The sequence below is a fragment of the Tachypleus tridentatus genome, chromosome 7 (genome assembly GCF_004210375.1).
Source record: "Tachypleus tridentatus isolate NWPU-2018 chromosome 7, ASM421037v1, whole genome shotgun sequence".
Taxonomy (NCBI): Eukaryota; Metazoa; Arthropoda; class Merostomata; order Xiphosura; family Limulidae; genus Tachypleus; species Tachypleus tridentatus.
Genome location: NC_134831.1, coordinates 87,927,540 through 87,947,839, shown reverse-complemented (window position 1 = coordinate 87,947,839; position 20,300 = coordinate 87,927,540). Strand labels below are relative to the sequence as shown.

General features: G+C 34.8%; 1 protein-coding gene across 1 annotated transcript in view; it reads right to left on the bottom strand.

Annotated features, from left to right (window-relative positions):
• The window catches only part of Pi4KIIIalpha (phosphatidylinositol 4-kinase III alpha), a 104,148-nt gene that overhangs the window by 65,125 nt on the left and 18,723 nt on the right, over positions 1-20,300 (bottom strand). The window contains 9 exon segments of the mRNA XM_076512915.1: positions 817-867; positions 1,233-1,392; positions 3,600-3,703; positions 4,038-4,224; positions 5,091-5,186; positions 5,942-6,195; positions 11,887-11,987; positions 18,368-18,577; positions 19,530-19,626. Of these exon segments, the coding sequence (XP_076369030.1) occupies positions 817-867; positions 1,233-1,392; positions 3,600-3,703; positions 4,038-4,224; positions 5,091-5,186; positions 5,942-6,195; positions 11,887-11,987; positions 18,368-18,577; positions 19,530-19,626 (1,260 nt within the window).

The window sequence follows — 20,300 nt, the reverse complement described above, 5'->3', positions numbered from 1 at the left end:
TGGATTTCTGTGTCTTTGGGTTGCTCAAGAATAACCATAGAAGTTGTTGTCCATGCACAACTGAGATAATTTAGAAAGTACACAAAGAATGAAAAGACAGAGAAAACTAACCTTAGTGTATTGTAAAACAATCCTCCTAGAATTAAAACTGTATTCAAACTAACCTTAGTGTATTGTAAAACAATCCTCCTAGAATTAAAACTGTATTCAAAGTAGCAGTTCATCAACAGGGTAACCACAGAAAACACCATCAATGGTTGTACAACAAGCAAGACAAAGGTACTCACAATTACACCATCTGTACACACACAAACACTAACAACTGTAGTTCAACATTCATGTGACTTGGGTGAATTACTGCACATTTTATTACACAATCCAATGGTACATCTTCAGTGTTCATAGTGCTGCTATAGCTTTCAGAAGTTGTTTTTTTCATTTGAGCAGCAGTTTCGGTGTTTACCTTTTGGAAAGAAATAAACTTTGATATTTAAATAAAATGTCTCATACCTTAAACATTGTACAATTTATTGTGCAAGTGAAATCTTCAGAAGTGTCTGAACCAGCTTTAAGAAAGAATGCGGTTTCCAGTATACTTTCACTGAATATAACTAGCTGCCTTAACTCACTGGCAAAGTTTATCTAAGTTCTCTTGAGATGTACATATATGTATATATAGATGCAAATAGCTTTTTGTACTGTACTGATACGATGTCCACGAAAAACATTGAAAATGTTTGACCTTCTGTACATTTAAAACACAAACAAAAAGTTATAACTCACAAAAACGTTTACAAATATTATAAGATAACTTACCAAAGCTATTACTGGGATCAACACACCTAAATTTCCAGCACTACCAGAGGCCTGTAAAGAATCAATCAAACATTGATTACAATAGTTGATAATGGGTTTTGAAGAAACTTCATATTAAAACATCATCTTGCCTTCAAAATGCATGAAGATAGTTTGAGAACCATCACAGTTTGGGAATCTTGTGACTTAAATTATCGATACAAAAACTTTAGGATCAATAACATAAAACTACACAACTAATCATCCTTTAACTGCAGACATTAATACAGAATAAAATCACATAAACATAAAGTGACAAAATACTCAAATATTTCTATCTGTTCCTTCTCAACTATTTTCAGTTTTCTGCTAATGTACAAACACTACAGTACTATTTTTAAAACTGAGTAACATTAAAGACTCACATAAACTCTTACTTTAAAAGCTGCAGGCTGTCTCTCAGAAACTCTCTTTCCTTCCAATCCTAGCTGTACAAAAAGCTCTAATAGTCTAACTAATAGTTCCAACTGTTCTGTTTCTCCCTGAAGATTTGCTGCTATATTTGCCAAAGCATTGATAACAGATAGTGAGACATGTCTAAAAAAAGAAACAAAGTAAAATAAGTATACACTGTAAAAATGCTGAGCAATTCTCATAGTTACTGAATAAGGTATGTGCAACGATGACTACACTATAATTTGTGGTTCTAGCTAGCACAATAAATTAAAGATTACAAGCCAAGAATAATTAGGTTTGTATTATTCAGTAAGTTATGAAAAGCAAAGATTATCATATGTAAAGATTTCAAAAAAGAGAAGTCAAGAATGAATGTCAATTATTTTGTTTTGTACTTCTTTTTAGAGGTATCAAAGACTTGCTCGCGTGTTTAAAATTACAGCTTTTAATTGTTTGTTTTTGAATTTTGTGCAAAGCTACACGAGAGCTATCTGCACTAGCCATCCCTAATTTAGAAGTGTAAGACTAGAGAGAAGGTAGCTAGTCACCACCAACCACTGCCAACCCTTGGGCTACTCTTTTACCAATGAACAGTGGGATTGACCATAACATTATAATGCCACCATGGATGAAAGGATGAGCACGTTTGGCATGATGGGGATTCTAATCAGTGACTCTCAAATTACGAGTCAAGCACCTTAACCCACCTGGCCATGCCGGGCCACAGCTTTTAACGGATAAGTAAAAACAGCTAGTAGACATATCTGTGCAATGCATATTGAAAGATTTTTAAAAGTTTTTTTTTAACAAAACATTCCATTGGTGTAATAAAAACTGAAGGTACATGAAAATAAAACTCTTCATATGCACTGGGCTTGATTACTCAAATAATATTTTACTTTCTTTCTATTTTAGTTATTTTTACTTTTCTTTCTTCCAAAAATAAATAAGCAACATGTGACTTAAAAACATCTCATTTAATATAAGCTTGTCTGTCTTCAAAGTACATATAAACAATGTATGACAGAGAAGTCACCCAAATGTTATTGTAAAATTAATATTTTACAAGTTACAAATACAAATAGTGTTTCTGTTTTTGTGCTAAATTTGCCAGTAATGATTGAAACTACATATACTGTTTGTGTGTGTGTATTTACATATATTTACACACACAATTTATACACGTATATATCCTATATAATGAAAGAGGAAACTGGAGAAATCCCTGGTGGCTGATCTACATTTAGCCAGCTTTGGAACTGTGAAATCTATGAATTTTAAAACAAAAATGTTATCTTGACATGTTGTGAACTTCTCTTAATTAATTAGACCATATTTGATATATCCACATGGAAAAACCTAAGAGGAATAAGAGGACAAACAACACACAAACAAGCTTCTCTTAGAACAAACCTTCAGTAACAGTGTTAGGTTGTTTGCTACACCAACCTCAGATATAAAGATCTAAATGGGGAAAATAGGGAAATGTTTCAAACAACAATCTTAAGAAAGGTGATACATATAATTTCCTCAACTAATGCATTGGCAGAAGTGCAAATTTTTCCAACAAGATACAATTACATTAATTTAAAATAATTCTGAACATCAGATAAACTGAAATATTTTTTCTCAATTCAAACGTTTATTTTTATTAAAATAAAACTAACGTATTTAAAATTTGATGATTTTTACAATATATGACAAACAGGTGCTGGATAATACTGATATCTTATTGAAATCTCATATTTTGTGAAAGTTGCCAAATATTTAATATCAAAAGTATATATCTGTCCAGTTCTCTCTCTTATTTCTGTTTGTGCATACTTTACAGAAAGCTAGTTTTATCAAATCAGTAATACATAAAGACATTACAGGTTACAGGTATAAACAACACATGCTCTCTTTATCCACTAATTCTCAAACTCTAAGGGTGAAATCAGACTTCATTTTATAAATATAGTTTTTTATTCTTAAGTGTTTTTGGTTTGGTTTGTTTTGAATTTTGCACAAAACTACACGAGGGTTACCTGCGCTAGCCATCCCTAATTTAGCAGTGTAAAATTAGAGGGAAGGCAGCTTGTTATCACCACCCACTGCCAACTCTAGGGCTACTCTTTTACCAATGAATAGTTGGATTGACAGTCACATTATAACGCTTTACAGCTGAAAGGTCATTCAACTGTGCTCATTTACAAAATTATGGGAACAAACCACAAATACAAACCTAAAAACACCATAATTTATTTAGAAAAATTAAGCTAATTCATGAGATGCTAAAACATAAACAAATATGTAGTTATGCAGAAGAACTTGTTACACAAATGGATACAATATACACATGATAATACCTATATCCTTGTTTGCGATCAACAGCACTTCCTATGTTGTAAGCAGAACTCGACTCTACGGTAATCATGGTAAACATTTTCATAACTTCCTCATACACATATACCTGAATAAATATAAGACAGGCTATTAAAAAATGGGCAGCATCAGAATCTGAAACATCTTCAACACTTTTTCAGGAATATAGGCATGAAAAGATGTAAGAAATCATCAAACATTAAGGAACAAATCATCAGGTAATGATGCCAATTTAACAGTGATGAAACATTTTTATACATTGCATTTTTTCTATCTCATTTTAGCTGGTTTAATATTTTGCACAGCGTAGGATACCTCCAACAATTATATTTACTTAGTTTTCATCATGGTAGATTGAAAAGACGAATAAATATTAAAGTTAAATCCTGAAAATGAAACAAAGTAAAAAAACAAGAACTAACATCTCCTTTAGCAATCACCATACAGCCTAGTTGGTCAACAATAAGAGAATCCAAAGGAGAAGGAGGTCTGCAGAACCTCTGCTGAAAGAACTGCAGAATAAACTCCATAGTTCTTGGTGTATCCTTCAAATTCACAGCAATGTGGCCCAGAGAAACAATAGTGTTTGTAGATACAAGAGTAGACTCCCTAATAAAGAACAGCATCGAAATCAAATTATTCCATTGTTTGGATACACCATTCATACTCATCTACTTTCCATAACACCATAAAGTTACTTTGATCTCAGAAAAATTTCACACTTATTTAGAATAAAACATACTCATGGATAGTTCCTCCTCAAGATAGACAGTGCAGTAAATTTATCAACCTCTGTCCAATTTAATAATAATCCTAATGGAAATTTGAACTGTAATAGTTCTATTAAGCTTGAAATCTTGTTCCTCCTTCAATATCATATCAAGAAGGCTGATCTGAGAATAAACTCTTTATACAACTATACAAGAGATGAACCTATGAACAGGCATTGGTAAACATGCTTTCCAATCTGACATACATGTAAAAGTTAATGTAAGTGTTTACATTTTGTGTAAAAGTTATTTATTTCACATTCTTTCAAACAGTTAAATTCATTTTAAGAAGTATATCACAGATCTTGCCTGTAGACAGGCTACTAGTATAAAAATCGTGGATAAAGTTAAAGCCTATACAGAAATAACTTAACTATTTGCCAAATGAACACAGTTAAAATACTAGAAAGTCACATAATCACTTCACATTACAATAAATTTACCAATTTTTCTATTTTTAGCTCAGTACAAAGTACAATAGAATGAAACCACATGTCCTGTGTTTTCTTAAATCACAACAAAAACTCAGCAGAAGAATAACAAGATCACTGGATTTCATGGGCATCCTAACAATTTAACAAAAATTTACTTAAAACAAAAACACTGAAATATTTAGCAGTAGCACAATAGCCATAAACACCCTATGTCATACATTAATGGACATCAGTAAATCTTGTGATGTGTGAATCAAAATTTAAAACTCACATGTCACTCTTCTCTGCCTGATACAGCCGATTGGAGACAGAAGCTAAGAAAGCTTGAACACATGTTGGATCTTCTGCCAGTCCTGCTCTAAGAGCCCTAAGTATCCAAAATCATAAAACAAATACATAATACATACATACATAAACACACACACACACATAAAAGAGTACATGACCTCTTGACAGAAATTATAACTTAAAATAATGAGAAACTTATGTTCTATTTAACATAGTAAACAAAATGATAACAATAAAAAAATTCTAATTTGTGGAATGAAATGTCCTCTCTATTGATTTTATTTCAAAATACTCACAATTTTACTTCACGCTTCTAACCCTTTTAAATCTATAATTTTTTGCACATTTCAGCAGAATTAGTTTCATGATTTCCTAATAATCACCATCCCCTAAAAAATTTTAATTTTCTTAATTATGTGAATAACAACATGGTTTGGATTAGTTTTCAGACAAAGAGACATGAATATCATTTGACACGGTCACTGTCTGATGGGTAAATCTGGATTTTCAGCCAGATGGTAAGAGAATCCACTCAGATTTAAGGAGTTAACTTCAAAAACATAAAAGACTTTTTAAGTCATTTTAAAAACCACTGGTTTTATTTTCTTCAGTACTAATATATAATATACATAGATATAGGCACATGTCTATGATAGAAGTGTGTATTTTTTTATAAAAATAGTACAATGCACATTACAAATTTTACTGTACATGAGAAATACTTATTTTGCTCAGTTTAAAAAACTGCATGATAAAACCTTTAAAAAAACTTAAACATTAATACTATCTTTTAATTATAAGCTTCAAACTCCACTTAGATAAGTAGTAAGTCACCTGCATAAGTTATCTATGGCAATATCTCGCAGCTTTTCGAAAGCATTGAAAGAGCAAGAGACAGTGCCCGATTTCAATGTTGATGTGGAGCTATCTGTCACCATGATACAAAGTGGGCCTGAATGGGTGTTCTGAGGGGTCTGCTGTTTATGAAGTTTTAGTAATACAGGTGACGGATTAACCAGAAAGTCCCGGAGTGAAGCAATGCTTACATCTGCTATGCTGGGAAACTTTTCGGCTAGTTTTCCAAGGCCCTGAATAAACAAAAATCCCCTTTCTTTCAGAAATTATGAAATAAAAAAGATATACAGAATTATACCCATCCAAAAGTCTACTAAGTTGTAAAGTACTTTTCTCGGATACATTATTTAATAGAACATGTAATAACACATATTATCACTATGCTTTAAATAGGAAGAAAGAGGTTGGTTGGTTGCTTGGTATTTATTGTCATAAAGCAACTAGGCTATCTGCACCAAACAACCAATTAAATAAAAAGTTAGATCACTGTAAAATGTAAAAAGGAATTAAAGTAAAAACTAAACAAACTTCAGACAGCTGATAAAAACGTAGAGTTAAAAAGGCCAGTGGCTCTTAAAAAGTTAAAAACATAAGATGGACAGTGTCACCATCGCCAATGGCACTGTCCAGCATCAGAGGTAAAACCATGGTTAAAACATGTCTAAAATGGTGCTGTCATTGAGAGACATGATGAAGGCATGACAGTAAGAAGTGGGCTATTGTGACTTGAGTGTCAAAATATTTACAGGAATATCAGTTTTTTCACACGTTCTGAAATGTACGAACACTTTCTGCTACTCCTAGTTTTGGTTATTTGTTTATAAACAGTTTATTTGTCATTTAATTTACATAAAAATTTATGTAGATGTGTGCTAGTAATATATTATACTTCTATTAGCCTAATCATGATATTTTTTAAGTTATGAGCAAAAAACCACTTGAGACGCAGGAGTACGAACACTTTCTGTAGCTGCAGTGGCAGTAAGCTCATTCCTGCAAATACCAGCATGGCCTACTGTTTATGAAGTTTTAGTAATACGAGTGAAGGATTAACTAGAAAGTCCCGGAGTGAAGCAATGCTTACATCTGGATAGAAATGGATGATAAGGAAAATGAGTCAGCTGATTTTGAATATTGACAAGACAAGAATAAGAACTAACACAAAGGCATTCAAGGGCCAATAGAGTGAAGTGAGTCAGAATAAATAATACTGCATAGCTTCTATGTGATCCAGGCAAGAGAAATGGCATACAATTCAGTAGTGAACACAGAAACTGTAGAAGAGATCCCACAGAGCATCTGATTTCAAACCTTCTGTATAGATGAGAATGAAGGGATGGTTCGATAGATGTTTAGCATATAGAAGACGGTGCTTCCAATCGGGAGTATCCATCCGCTTTTCTCAGAAAACTCAAAGAAAGATCACATTTGGAGACAGGAATAAAACCATGGTGGGATGAGCTGATGAGTGGAGACAGCAATGCCATTCAAGGACAGACCCAATTCAGCCAGTTGGGCCTGGATATGAAGGCCAAAAAAAATAAGAGCAGACCATCTGTTCTGAAAAAGCATGGCTCACTGAGGAAGGAAAACACAACCCCAAGTGGGATACTGTGGTACAGATAAAAGCTCTGAAACATACAGCAAGGAAAGTTGCAAACAGCAGAGGTGTAGAGGATGTTCATGAGAATTGGTGTACAAACTCTGTCCTGGATAGGGTCCAATATCTTCAAGGCTGAGTTTCTGGCAGAACCACAGACCACAAACCTACAGTCTAGTTGTGATCAAATGAGGGTTCGATAGATCTTTTGCACAAAACACTGATCTGCTCCCCAATAGATGGAAAGGAGGACCTGGAGGATGTTCAGTGCTCTTATGTGCGTGATTCATAGTTGCTTGATTTGTGGAGTAAAGGTCAGCTTACAGTCATGGATACGCCCCAAGAGCTTTGCCTCAGGACATGGGAAGCACAACTTCACCAATGTAAAGGTGGACACCCCATTGGTGGCAAAAGTGCATGCAAACAGTTTTAGAGAAACTATTTGCTATGGTAAACTTCAACAAATGATTAAGGCAGTCTGAAGCTGCTGCTCGATAAACCTCATGCTTGATGACTAACACGAGATGTGGAAGGCATCAACAGAGCTCGTTTACAACAGTAGGAGAGATTTGTCTAGTAATGGCAATTAATCTTCAATCTGAAAAGTGTGACACTCAAGACAGAGCCTTGAGGTACACCAAATTCTTGTTTGAAAGATTGAGAAAGTATTGAGCTTGCACAGATTTGGAATTGCCAGTCCATAAAAAGTGTTTAAATAAAAATGGGCAAATGGCCATACAAACCATATGAGTAGAAGTCTAGCAAAATGTCATATCTCTATGTAGTATCATAAGCCTTCTCAAGGTAAAATAATTCTGATACAAGATGTTGTCACTTGGGAAAGGTTTCTCTGAATAACCTTTCAAGTCAAAGCAGGTGGTCCACAGTGGAGTGCTATCATTGGAATCCACAATAGGTGGGCAAGAAGAGGTTATCTGATTTGAGGAATCAAACAAGACAAGTGTTAACCATCCTCTCTATGATCTTACAGAGACAGCTTGTCAAAACAATTAGATGATAGAGTGAAGAAATCTTGAGATCCTCTCCAGGCTTAGAGAAAGGGAGGACAATAGTATGGCACCAAGCATCAACAAAAGCATTCTTTTACTAGATCCAGTTAAAAATCAATCAGAAGAATAGCAAGAGAAACAGGATGGAGATGGCACAGCATCTCGTATTGAATATAATTAGGTCCAACTGACGTACTGCCAGATTGACGAAGAGCAAGCTTGAGTTCCACCAGTGTAAAAGGGCAATTATAGTCACAGAGACAATCAGTCCAAAAGGAAAGAGTTGATCACTCTGCCTGGGATCTGATGAGAGATGAAACAGAAATACTAGATATACAAGTAAAGCTTTTACCAAGAGTATTGGTGATGTTCAGGGCATTGACAACTTCCTGGCCATTTGACAGCAAGATGGGACCAGAAGTGTAAGGCTCACTGACTTTCCAAACCTTTTCCCATGTGATTTTGGAAAAAGCAGTAGATAAGATGCTGGTTGTGAAATTGATCCAAGATTCCTTCTGGCCTTGACATCTTACCTGTCAAGTGTGTGCACGGGCCCACTGAAAAGCAATATTGTTCGAGAGTGTGGGATTCCTAAGAAAGATATAGTAGTTTTTGAGCCTTCTGCACCATGTTGCAGGCAGGATTCCATCATGAATGAGGATACTGGGAAAACATATCAAGGTTTTAGGAACAGATTTAGCAGCTGCCTGGAGAATATAGTCAATCACTGCTGCCATGCAGTCACCTTTTGATGGCTTCCACACGACAGCAAGATCAAATTTCGAGAAAGCAGTCAAAGAAGACCTATAGGCCTGGTACAGCTTACACTGAGGCACAAGGTTCAAGTGGCATCAACCACGGCCAGCCTTTCTCAAATGACAGGAAAACTATCACTACCTTGTGAGTTGTCAACCCTCCAAGAAAAGTAAAAGAAAAATGAAGGGGAGCAGACAGAGAAATCAATAACAGTAAAAGACTGACTATGTGCATGAAAATAAGCATAAGAACCAGTACTGAACAGAGAAAGATTGTGATCTGAGAGTATTCACTCTATAGAACGACCTCTCCCAACAATATCAGCATCACCCCAGAGAAGATTATGTCCATTAAAGCCCCCCAATATTAAAAAAGGGAGATGGTAACTGTTTGATGACAGCATCAAGATTGATTAATCATAGGTCTGTCCAGGAACAGATAGAGAGAACAAAGAGTGATGGTATGATCCAAGTAAACAAAGACGGCTGTGGCCTCCAAGGGTGTATCGAGTTTCAAAGAAATGGTGGGCATGTGCTGGTCGATCAGCAGTGCCATACCTCCATGCATTCATCCATCACACAATTTGTCATTTTAGTAAAAAGAAGACTGCTGAAATGTGACTGTATTTACAGGTTTCAGAAACATTTCCTGTATGGAAAGACACAAAGGATGATGAGAATCAATCAAATCTCTACTGTTATCTATATTAGAACAGAAACCTTGACAGTTCCACTGTATCACTGTGGTCATTTCTAATTCGATGGAGAACTGGGTCAACAACCCTTCAGTTTATGACCACATCATTTCTCTATATTAGGTCTTTCAACCTCCATGGATCCTGTCCTGGGTTGAGCAGGTAGAACTCTGTCAATGGACAAAGATTCCAGTTACTGAGGGCATGAAAGAATAATTGCTCTGCATCTCAATGACAAAGAAGATGCACCTGAGGAAATGCCAGAAGCTGGAGCCAAAGAAAGTTGATCTGGGGAGCCACTGGAAGGAATGAAGGGGATAGAGAGAGGTGTTGATGTTGACTCACCAACTCTCATAACCATGGAGGGCAAAATACTCTTCACTTGGTTTGAAAATGATTCTCTTGGAGGCACAGAGATATTTGTCACAGTGGAAAAGAGTGCAGCAGCATATGTCCAAGATGGAGTGGGAGACAGTAACTTCCAAGCTTCTGAGTAGGAGATATTGTTCACAATATTCAAACATCGAACCTCCTTCTCCTCCACCCACTTAGAGCAAGATGGAAAGTATGAGGGGTGTGAACTACTACAGTTAATACTGTGTTGTTCCAGTTTGCACTTGTAAACATCATGGTCTTTGCCACCACAACAAGCACACATTAAAGATCTGTGACAATACATATGAGAGAGTTAGGAATATAAGGCCATATCTTACAGTTCAGAGAATTTGCCTTATTGGTAGTAGGTGGATGTGGTAATGTAAACATCAAAACCAGAACAATGTTAGGCAGCAAAATTCCATCTCCACGAGTGGAGATTCAGCACACTGTAGAAATACCTTGGATGGAGAAACTATCAAAGACCTCTGATTTGGGAATGTTCTTTAGGTCCTTCTCAACAATATCTCCTCGTGAGGAATTCAAAGTAGTATGGGTAGTAACCTCAATGGGTATAGTCCCCATGGCCTTCGATTTCAAAAGGTGTTTTGTGCATTGTTGTGAAGATGTTTATAGCAAAACGTCTCCTGATTGCAGTGTCCTCACTGACTTGGGGGAGCTGCAAGCCCCTCTAAACCCTTCTGAATGAAAAAGAAAGACATCTGCTCTCAGGATTTCTCAGACAATGAATGTATAATGAGAAATTGAGGTATGGAATTGGAATATGAAGGTGATTGTGTGACAGTCATCCATGAGTGGTCATTTCCCAATATTCGTTTTTCTTCTTTTTTTTTCCATGGATGGGATATCCATAATACATACAATACATTTTAGTTCTCACTGTCTCCATCCTACATAAAGCCCTAAGAGGGGGCAAACTGCAATGCCAAAAAAAGGACACTGCAGCGACACCATGGTTTCAAGAGTATTATACCTACGTACCAACATCAGATGTCCAAAACACCTGCTGAGAACGTCCAACACTAGTACTCTGTTAAACCTTGCCCAAATGGACCAGCTGACTGATCCTGGGTGGACCAACCCAAGGTTGCCCATCCACAGGAATTCAAGGCTAAACCCTTCAGCCACCAGGATCCTCTCCCCCCTCCATGGATCACTATGCACAGCAAACACATAGGGGTATATTAAGATCCCAGAGGAGGTAAACTGAAAATACAGAAACTTCTTTGGGAGGTCCCCTCCCCATGTACAGAAATCGACCTCAAGGGTAGTAGGAAAAAAAGAGATAAAATGAATATGTCATTGAGGTTGCATGACTCAAGGGCCATGTTTGTATGTATGCACATGTAGATAATTAAATAGATTTTCGTGTATTTATACAATATCCATAGCATTATTCCCATGTGTGTGTATCCTATGTTATTAAAGAAAAGCAAAGGCATTAGATTTCATTTTAGGAACAACTTACCTCCAAACAAACTATAATTAAAGGCATATGAGCAAAGGCTAACTTGTGTCCATGCGAAGAATTTATTTTTTCTGTTAAGCGGCCACAAAGGCTATCAGCACCTGTAAACAGAAAATTGTTGAAATTTAGGACTGGGCAATTTTTACATTTAAAAATTATAGTTTCTTAAGAAATACAAAATTAGGGCTGGGTAGTACCTTCATTTAAAAATTATAGTTCCTTGAAATATACAAAATTAGGGGTGGGTAGTACCTTCATTTAAAAATTATAGTTCCTTGAGATATACAAAACTTGTTTTAACTTTTTATTTATCTTGGCTTTCCAAAACTTATAATACTGTCTACTTTAACAAGTATGATGGGAAGACAAAAATAAATGAAAGAATAAAAAGTAATTTAATATAAATTAAAAATAAAACTGATCTAACATCATCATTACATGTTATAGTTTTTGGTTCTCCATAACTTGTAACAGAAAAAACAAAACAAAAACATAAAGCATATTAAAAACCTTATATTTTCTGTTCCTCAATTCACATGTTATATACTTGATTCATTTGTAGAGGCAACTCAAAATGTGCAGTTATAATGACAGATTTTCAAGACATAGCTACTGTCATAAGATAAACATATATGTACTTGTAGCAACAATAAAAAATAAGTTCAGTCTACTTATGATACTAAAACTGGAAAAATATGTTGTTCACAGCATCTGTAAAGTATTCTCAAACACGGTTAAGTTCTTTCTACTATTATATCTACAAATTGTAGCAATACTTATCTAAGCATACACACTGGGTGCATTATTTTATTTGCTAACTTTCAAGATTTATAGCAGGTACTCTTTTAATGCTCTGAATGCTATAGTTGTACGTATGTAACAACTATATTACAACAGAATAGTAAACAAAACTGAAACCTTATTCACCTGAAAGCTACAGCTTCCATCAACATAGCCTGGTTGAAGATAAAGTGTGTGACTTAACCAAAGCTTAACTCTTTAAACCTAAGCAAGTGCTGCCAGAATACAGAAAGCATCCCCCACTTACCCATAGGATGGTGACAACATCTGATAATGTCTATCTATCTTTGGCTAAAATCTAATTTAAACTACATTTTACCCACAAGATAAAAAAAAAATGAAATTTTATAGGGTATAGCAGTAATTATTATGGAATCATGAAAATAAATCTGGCAGAATGCAAAAAATTATGGGTTTAAAGAAAGAATACCCCCTACACAATCACTGGATGATTATAACGTGTTATGTTGTAGTTATGACAAAGGACTCCCACTAAACAATCACTGGATAATTACGTTACATTGTAGTTATGACAAGGGACTCTCAGTAAACAATCACTGGATAATTACAACGTGTTACATTGTAGTTATGACAAGAGACTCTCACTAAACAATCAATGGATAATTACGTTGCATTGTAGTAATTACAAGGGACTATCTCTAAACAATCACTGGATGATTACAAAGTGTTACATTGTAGTTATGACAAGTGACTCCCACTAAACAATCAATAGATAATTTCATGTTACATTGTAGTTATGACAAGGGACTCTCTCTAAACAATCACTGAATGATTACAACATGTTACATTGTAGTTATGACAAGTGATTCCCACTAAACAATCACTGGATAATTACAATATGTTACATTGTAGTTATGAAAAGAAAAACTAATGCTTTACAATAACATCAAGTTATTCCCTTAGTTCATGAAAATATAAACCTTGGCTTCCTCTTGCCATTAGCCACATCGCCACTGGTGAAAAGAAACAGCCAGTGGCTAAAAAATCAAGTGTTGGTTTTGCCACAGTGGCAAACGATAATAATTTTTCAGTCTTTGATGGTTTTCCTTGATATATTCTGCTCAAGTTTCGATCTTGAACAGTTTTCGTGGTTTTTATCACCATCCATGCCATTAATGATGACGAATAATTTAAAGCACAATTGAGCACAATCTGCTCAAGTTTCAATCTTGAACAGTTTTCGTGGTTTTTATCACCATCCATGCCATTAATAATGACGAATAACCAGAGGTGCCCCTCAGCGAGTTGAAGAAACAAGAAACGTCTTTAAAAACTATCACTGACTGTAATCTATATTTTCTTTATATATGTATTTTTATGATTTCAGGGATATGAGAACTAATAAATTAAATTTTAAAAAAATTATTATTCAGCTGTGCTAATGATTTATTTTATTTTCATTTCTTATGCTACATGTTTGATTCTACCCATGGTACACAAACAATAATCAGAGAAAACCTGACTTTTGTCAAACCAACATATGGTCTGTATCAAAGTGGAAATCCCAAGTTTTGTTTGACATGTGTTTGAATTGAGATCATGACAACTCCTAGATTAGATAAAAAGATGTCTAAACAGTTAGATATATCAAGTTTTTTTCAAAAGAAGGTCGAAGCAACAACATCAACTGATGGTGGGAAATCCACTTCCAACAGAAAAGACATCTCTGAAGAAACTGAAGCTTGCAACAGTGATCAGACTGTTGGTGTGAAAAAATATATATCCACAATTTTCACAGAGTTGTTAAAAAAACTTGGTTTTCACAGTTTCCTTGGCTGGAACATGTTTCCCAACAAAATACATTTCATTGCAAATTATGCAGGGACAACAAGAAGACAAATATTTATGCTACCACTGGGAAAACTGCTAATAAGCCTAAAAAAGACAACTTGGTGAAGCATGCATGGTCAGATCATCATCGCAGTGCAGTTGCATCACAAGTTTTGAAAAAGGACATGTCAAATGCTGCTGTGAATGTGTATGTTGGGTGTAAAGGTGGCATTCAGGCACAGATGGCCACATTACTTGTACAAGCAAAGGAAGCCATCCCAACTGTGAAGTTTCATTCCCTCCTTTCAGTACAAGTATTCAATGTAAGAATATTCTTCATTCTGGTATTAATAAAATACTTTCTGTTTTCTACAGTATTTTCTTAAAACAAAAGGCAATTTGACAATTTTCTAAAAGTGAAACAATTTGAAAATATCTATCAAAAATTAAGTAGCTTGACAACTCTTTCAAATATTTTTGTTTATTACTTTAATCAGTGGTCTTATTTCAAAACACAAGTTCTAATACATTTTTTAACAGGGAGTAACCTCTCTAAAGAAACTACAGACTCAGTCACAAAGTGGAACAGAGAGCTTCATATACACCCACAGCCAGTCTCTGGATGATATGTCCAGTGCCCTAAATCATGTAGTTCAGACTGAAATGCAGGCTGACTTTCGGGCATCTCCTTTCCCATTTTTTGCTCTTGAAGCAGATTAAGCAATTGATGCACGAAACACCTCTATACTGATAATTTATATCTTTCTTCATTAGGTGAGGTTAGAAGTCGATTCCTTGCTGTGAGTGTGTTGACCAACACTGGGGCTGATTCTATCTACAACACAATGCACTCAGTCATAGCAGATCGAGGATTGTTTGATGTTGACTTAGTTGGACTTGCAACTGATGGTGCAAATGTCATGGTGGGAATAAAAAAGGGTGTTGCTACAAAATTTAAGGAGAAATGCCCCTGGATAATAACAAATCATTGTTTGGCACACAGATTACAGTTGGCAGTTGAAAAGACAGCAAACCAGGTACCATACTTTGTGAAGTATATTTCAGTTTTGAACCAATTTGCAAAAAGCCTGAAATATTCTCACAAGTTGTGTCTGGTTCTGGAAGAGAGCAAAGCAACAAAATCAAGCAAGCGTTCTTCACACAATGGCTCTCTTTTAATGATTCCGTCCAAGCACTAGTCAACTGTATTGCATCTGTGATAAGCTGCCTGCAGGTCGTAGCAATGGAACGTGGTACTCCAGGCCGAGCCTTGCTACATGGTCTCGTCCAGCAAATGTCATGTTACAACTGTGTCATGATGACATACTTTTTGGCTGTTGCTGTTGGCATTCTTGGACTTTTTTCAAGATCTCTACAGAGAGCTGATTTATCTTATGATCAGGCTAAAGCAATTATTGATGGGTCAATTCTGTCAATTCAGCTGCTGGTACACATTCCTGGTTCTTACAAACAGACTGCACTGAAGGAACTCCCACAAGCTCCTGATGCCAGTGGTTACACTTCTTACAGAGACCATGACATCAAAGATATTGATAAACAATGTGAAAAGTACAGATCAGCTGCTGAGTCATTTGTTGAAGAGGTGGTCACAAGACTACAAGTAGCATTCCCAGACACTAACATCATGTCATTTTTTTCAATATTTAGCCCATATCACAGCAGAGCAATATCTGATGAGGATGACCTGAAGAAACTCATCCAGCACTTCTCTCCTTTTGTCAATGAGGATGTAGCACGGACTGAATGGCTGCTACTAAGGAACATAATGGAACAAGATGCTCACAAAAACAGAAACATGAAGAGTTTCTATGAGAAATACATCCACCAGATCCATCAAACTTTTCCAAATCTGTCTCATCTTGCAGCAATCGAATTAATAATTCCAGTTACATCTGTTGACTGTGAGCGGGGAATTAGCAGGTACAACAGCATCAAAACAGGTGCCAGGAGCAGTCTGTCTGTGGCCAAGACAGAAATGCTACTGAACTTATCCATGAAGTCCAAACCTTTAGATCATTTTAACTTCGACTCTGCATTCAGATACTGGGTCGCTCACAAAGACAGAGGTGGGTACAATTCCCTATTGAAGAAATGTGCTTCAGAACCTCAGGTGTCAACTTCTACCACATCTTATGTTGAGAATGATTTGGCTAAAGAGCTGCCATTGGATTTATCTACTTACTAGTCCTGCTTCCGTATTCTAGTTTTAAGTCTTTTTTTTTGTTTCTGTGTTATTTTGAGAAATGTATATCTTTTATTTTCCTCTTTATCATGTTTATTTTGTTATTTTGTTTGTTTTGTTTTTTTTGGCATGGAAAATTGCTGGGGAATAAAAAAGTAGTACAAAACTTAATGTCTTGTAGATTTTCACATAATTACAACTATTTTTTACTGGATGGAATTGATGCATATTAAAAGTCATGCCCCACACAGTTTTTGGCAACCTAAAATTGTGGCTAAACAACTATCACTGTGGCTAAAAGAAAATTATTTTGTTTAGCCACAGTGGCTAAGAGAGTTATTTTTCTCGTGGAAGCCCAGTAAACAATCATACGATATGACATCAATGGCCTGTCATTCAGTTTAGATCTTGTGTAGTGTTTACACAGAATCTTGTCTCAGATGTTATTCTGAAAAGCAACACAGTGTTTAAAGTTCTCCAAACTAGATCTCCAAGGGAATGTTCTGATGTTTCATTTATGCTGAAAGTAATCAAATGAATGAAACTAATCACATAAAACAAGGTTGTCATGAACTTGTTAAAAACTCCTCAATGTACTATAAAGAGAATAAAGAATTAGTTCCAAGCCAAAGGTACAGTTTCTTAGACATTTAAATAAAAAAGATCATCATCCAGATGGAAAAGACAACAAATGCTACCTGTGAATTTTGACTCACCAGTAACCACAGATGAATTATGTCAATGTAGAGAAGGTTCGAAACAGGACTAGCTTGTGTACCATGTGCTCAGTAAGATACATTACCTTATCAACACTAATTTTTAAATATGCAACACACTTTCAGACAGTCCTTACTGTTTACATTGATAATACTTCCATGAACTGTAAAAAAATATAAAGCTATCTCTACTAATTGTTCACTGACATGCATGGGCTAAATGACCAATCATTTGTATTTTAGATCAAATGGCAGACCAACAGGGTGGATGAATAAAATGATTTGTAACACTCAAATAATCATTGTTTTTACTGTATTACCGAGGGTCAAATTCACTTTACAAAAATAGTGTTCTAGGTCCTCATTGTATTTCTTCCACTGCAGTTTAGGCTTAATTTGATGGCTATTATTACAAGATATTGCCTGACTCTGACTCTTGTAATTTTTATAGTGACAAGATTCTGCAAAATACTACATATCAAACCTAAAACTTTATATCTTGACCAAGTTCTATACACCCTTCATTGTAAGTAACTGTTGGTTTCCAAGATTACGTTTAAATAGACCAAATGCATAAAAGTTTATTGAAGACAAATCAGAGTACTTGGCAAGTACATGGCCAAACAGAATTGCAGCAATTCCAATTTTTTCAGTCACTCTTCTCATGAAAACAGTCATTGATTACAATACATGGATTAAAGCCAGTGTGTCTTCAGACGCTTCAAATCCTCATTTACTTTTTCCTTAATGGCATCAGGTTATAAACCTAGTTTCAATGTAATAAATTTCATTTTGGGAAAGAGGGTTAAAAGATTCTCTTTCATAACCACAATCTTCAATTTGTGACACTAAGATAACTGGTTACTAAGCTACAAGAATGAATAATAATAAAATACCACTTGTACATCAGCTCACTTCTATGCACAACTTTAAAATTTAAAACTATTTTTTATTGTAAAGCTATGTTCACCTGCTTCATCTGCTGTTGCCCACACAAGTAAATCAACACAAGCTGCATTGGTCTGTACATTAACTTTAAACTTATTAACAGCGGCAAAATTTGATTCACGATCTTCCCTTTCACTAGCGTCATGATGTCTGCTTTGAAGTTCTGTTTGTCCAGAAAGAAAGAGTCCTTTTACGAATTCTTGGACATCTTTAGTGAATGGAATAGGTAAATCTGAAACAATTATATAATCAGTTGAGGTATGCTGAAATTTTTTCTCACAAAAAAGTTAATTTCTCAACAATAACCAATCGTTAAATAGACAAATTGCCCATAATTAATGAAGTGTATTTTTTGTCTGTCTGTCATGCTCTTTATTGGACACAAAAAACACAATGGTTGTTTGTTTATGTTTAGGGGGATGATAATATATCATTACTTTAAAACCCTTATTCAGAGAAATCCACATGGAAAACCAATGAAATGTTAAAAACATACATTTTGATCTATTAATTTAATATAGGACAGGATATTTGAGAGTGTTACAATACACTAATAAAAACTGATAAGTTAAAGCAAGAATTACTGTACTGTAAGTTCTTCTCTCTTCACCAATTAAAATAATAAAAAACCTCATCAAAGTAGTTTAGAGATGTTGAATGCATCATTCAGTCATTAGTATACACATGCAAGATAAAATAATAACTGAAACTTAAAGACAGGAAGAACCTCAATTATTCAAAGTTATCAAAATAAGACTTACTTCCAGATACTGAAAAGAAAAACATTTTACTACCGTAACTTCAAACAAGTATGAAAACATTTAGAACTATGTTGCAACATACTAAAGAGCATGAATAAAATCACAAACCAAAGATATACAACTTTAACACTTATATTAATGATTAATCAATCAAAAACTACAAAATCCTCATATGAAAGAAAAAGTTGTTTGCTTTTTTACAATATCTACTGAAGTAACCTTGAAAGATATATTACTCTGGTTACAACGTGAAAGTATATGACACTAAATCAATAAATGTACACAGAAACAATAGTTTAGAGTTGCTATTTAGAAATCACTTGCAGAATTTAACTGCTATTTTATAGCTATGTCCATATCATTTACTCAACCTAACATTCTGACTGTTGAGAAAACCTTTGTTCTCTTACCACTAACACATACCTGTTTGATGCTGTAGTAGTTCACGTAGCAGTGTCACAAGAACCAGCTTTACAGTTTCACTGTAAGTCTTGTAAGGATATATCTTTAATTGTCCACTCTGCAGGTTAAAAAAAATGAATTCTTCATTTATTACAGTTACAATATATCTTAGTTACTCTATTGATACACATAAAAACCTATATCTTTAACTGTCTACTCTACAGGATAAAAAAAAGTTTACAGTTTCACTGTAAGTCTCATAAGGATGTATCTTTAACTGTCCACTCTACAGAATAAAAAAAAACAAAAATCAAATCTTCATTTATTACAGTTACAATATATCTTAGTTACTCTATTGATACACATAAAGGCCTTTATCAATATCATTTCCCCCTCAGTGATACAACGGTTTGTCTGCAAACTTATAATGTTAGAAACTGGATTTGGACGTCCATAGTAAGCAAAGAACAAATAGTCTATTGTCTAGCTTTCTGCTTAATTACAAACAACATCAATACTTCTTCCTTGTCAAACAACACTTCCTATTCCTCAGGAAACATAACTCGAATTTCTGATTGTCATGAAGCAAGTTCTTTTCACATCACTAAAATTATTGTTACAATTTTTTTTTTCTTATCAACATTCTTATTAGCAAGGTGCACTTTGTACAAAAAATATATAAAATTATTATTAACCATTATAAGTTCTGACACAAGGATCTTGGTAGTCAGTTTTTAAAGAACCACAATTCTTTACAATAAGTGTCTATGATTTGATGTTGATAAAATTCAG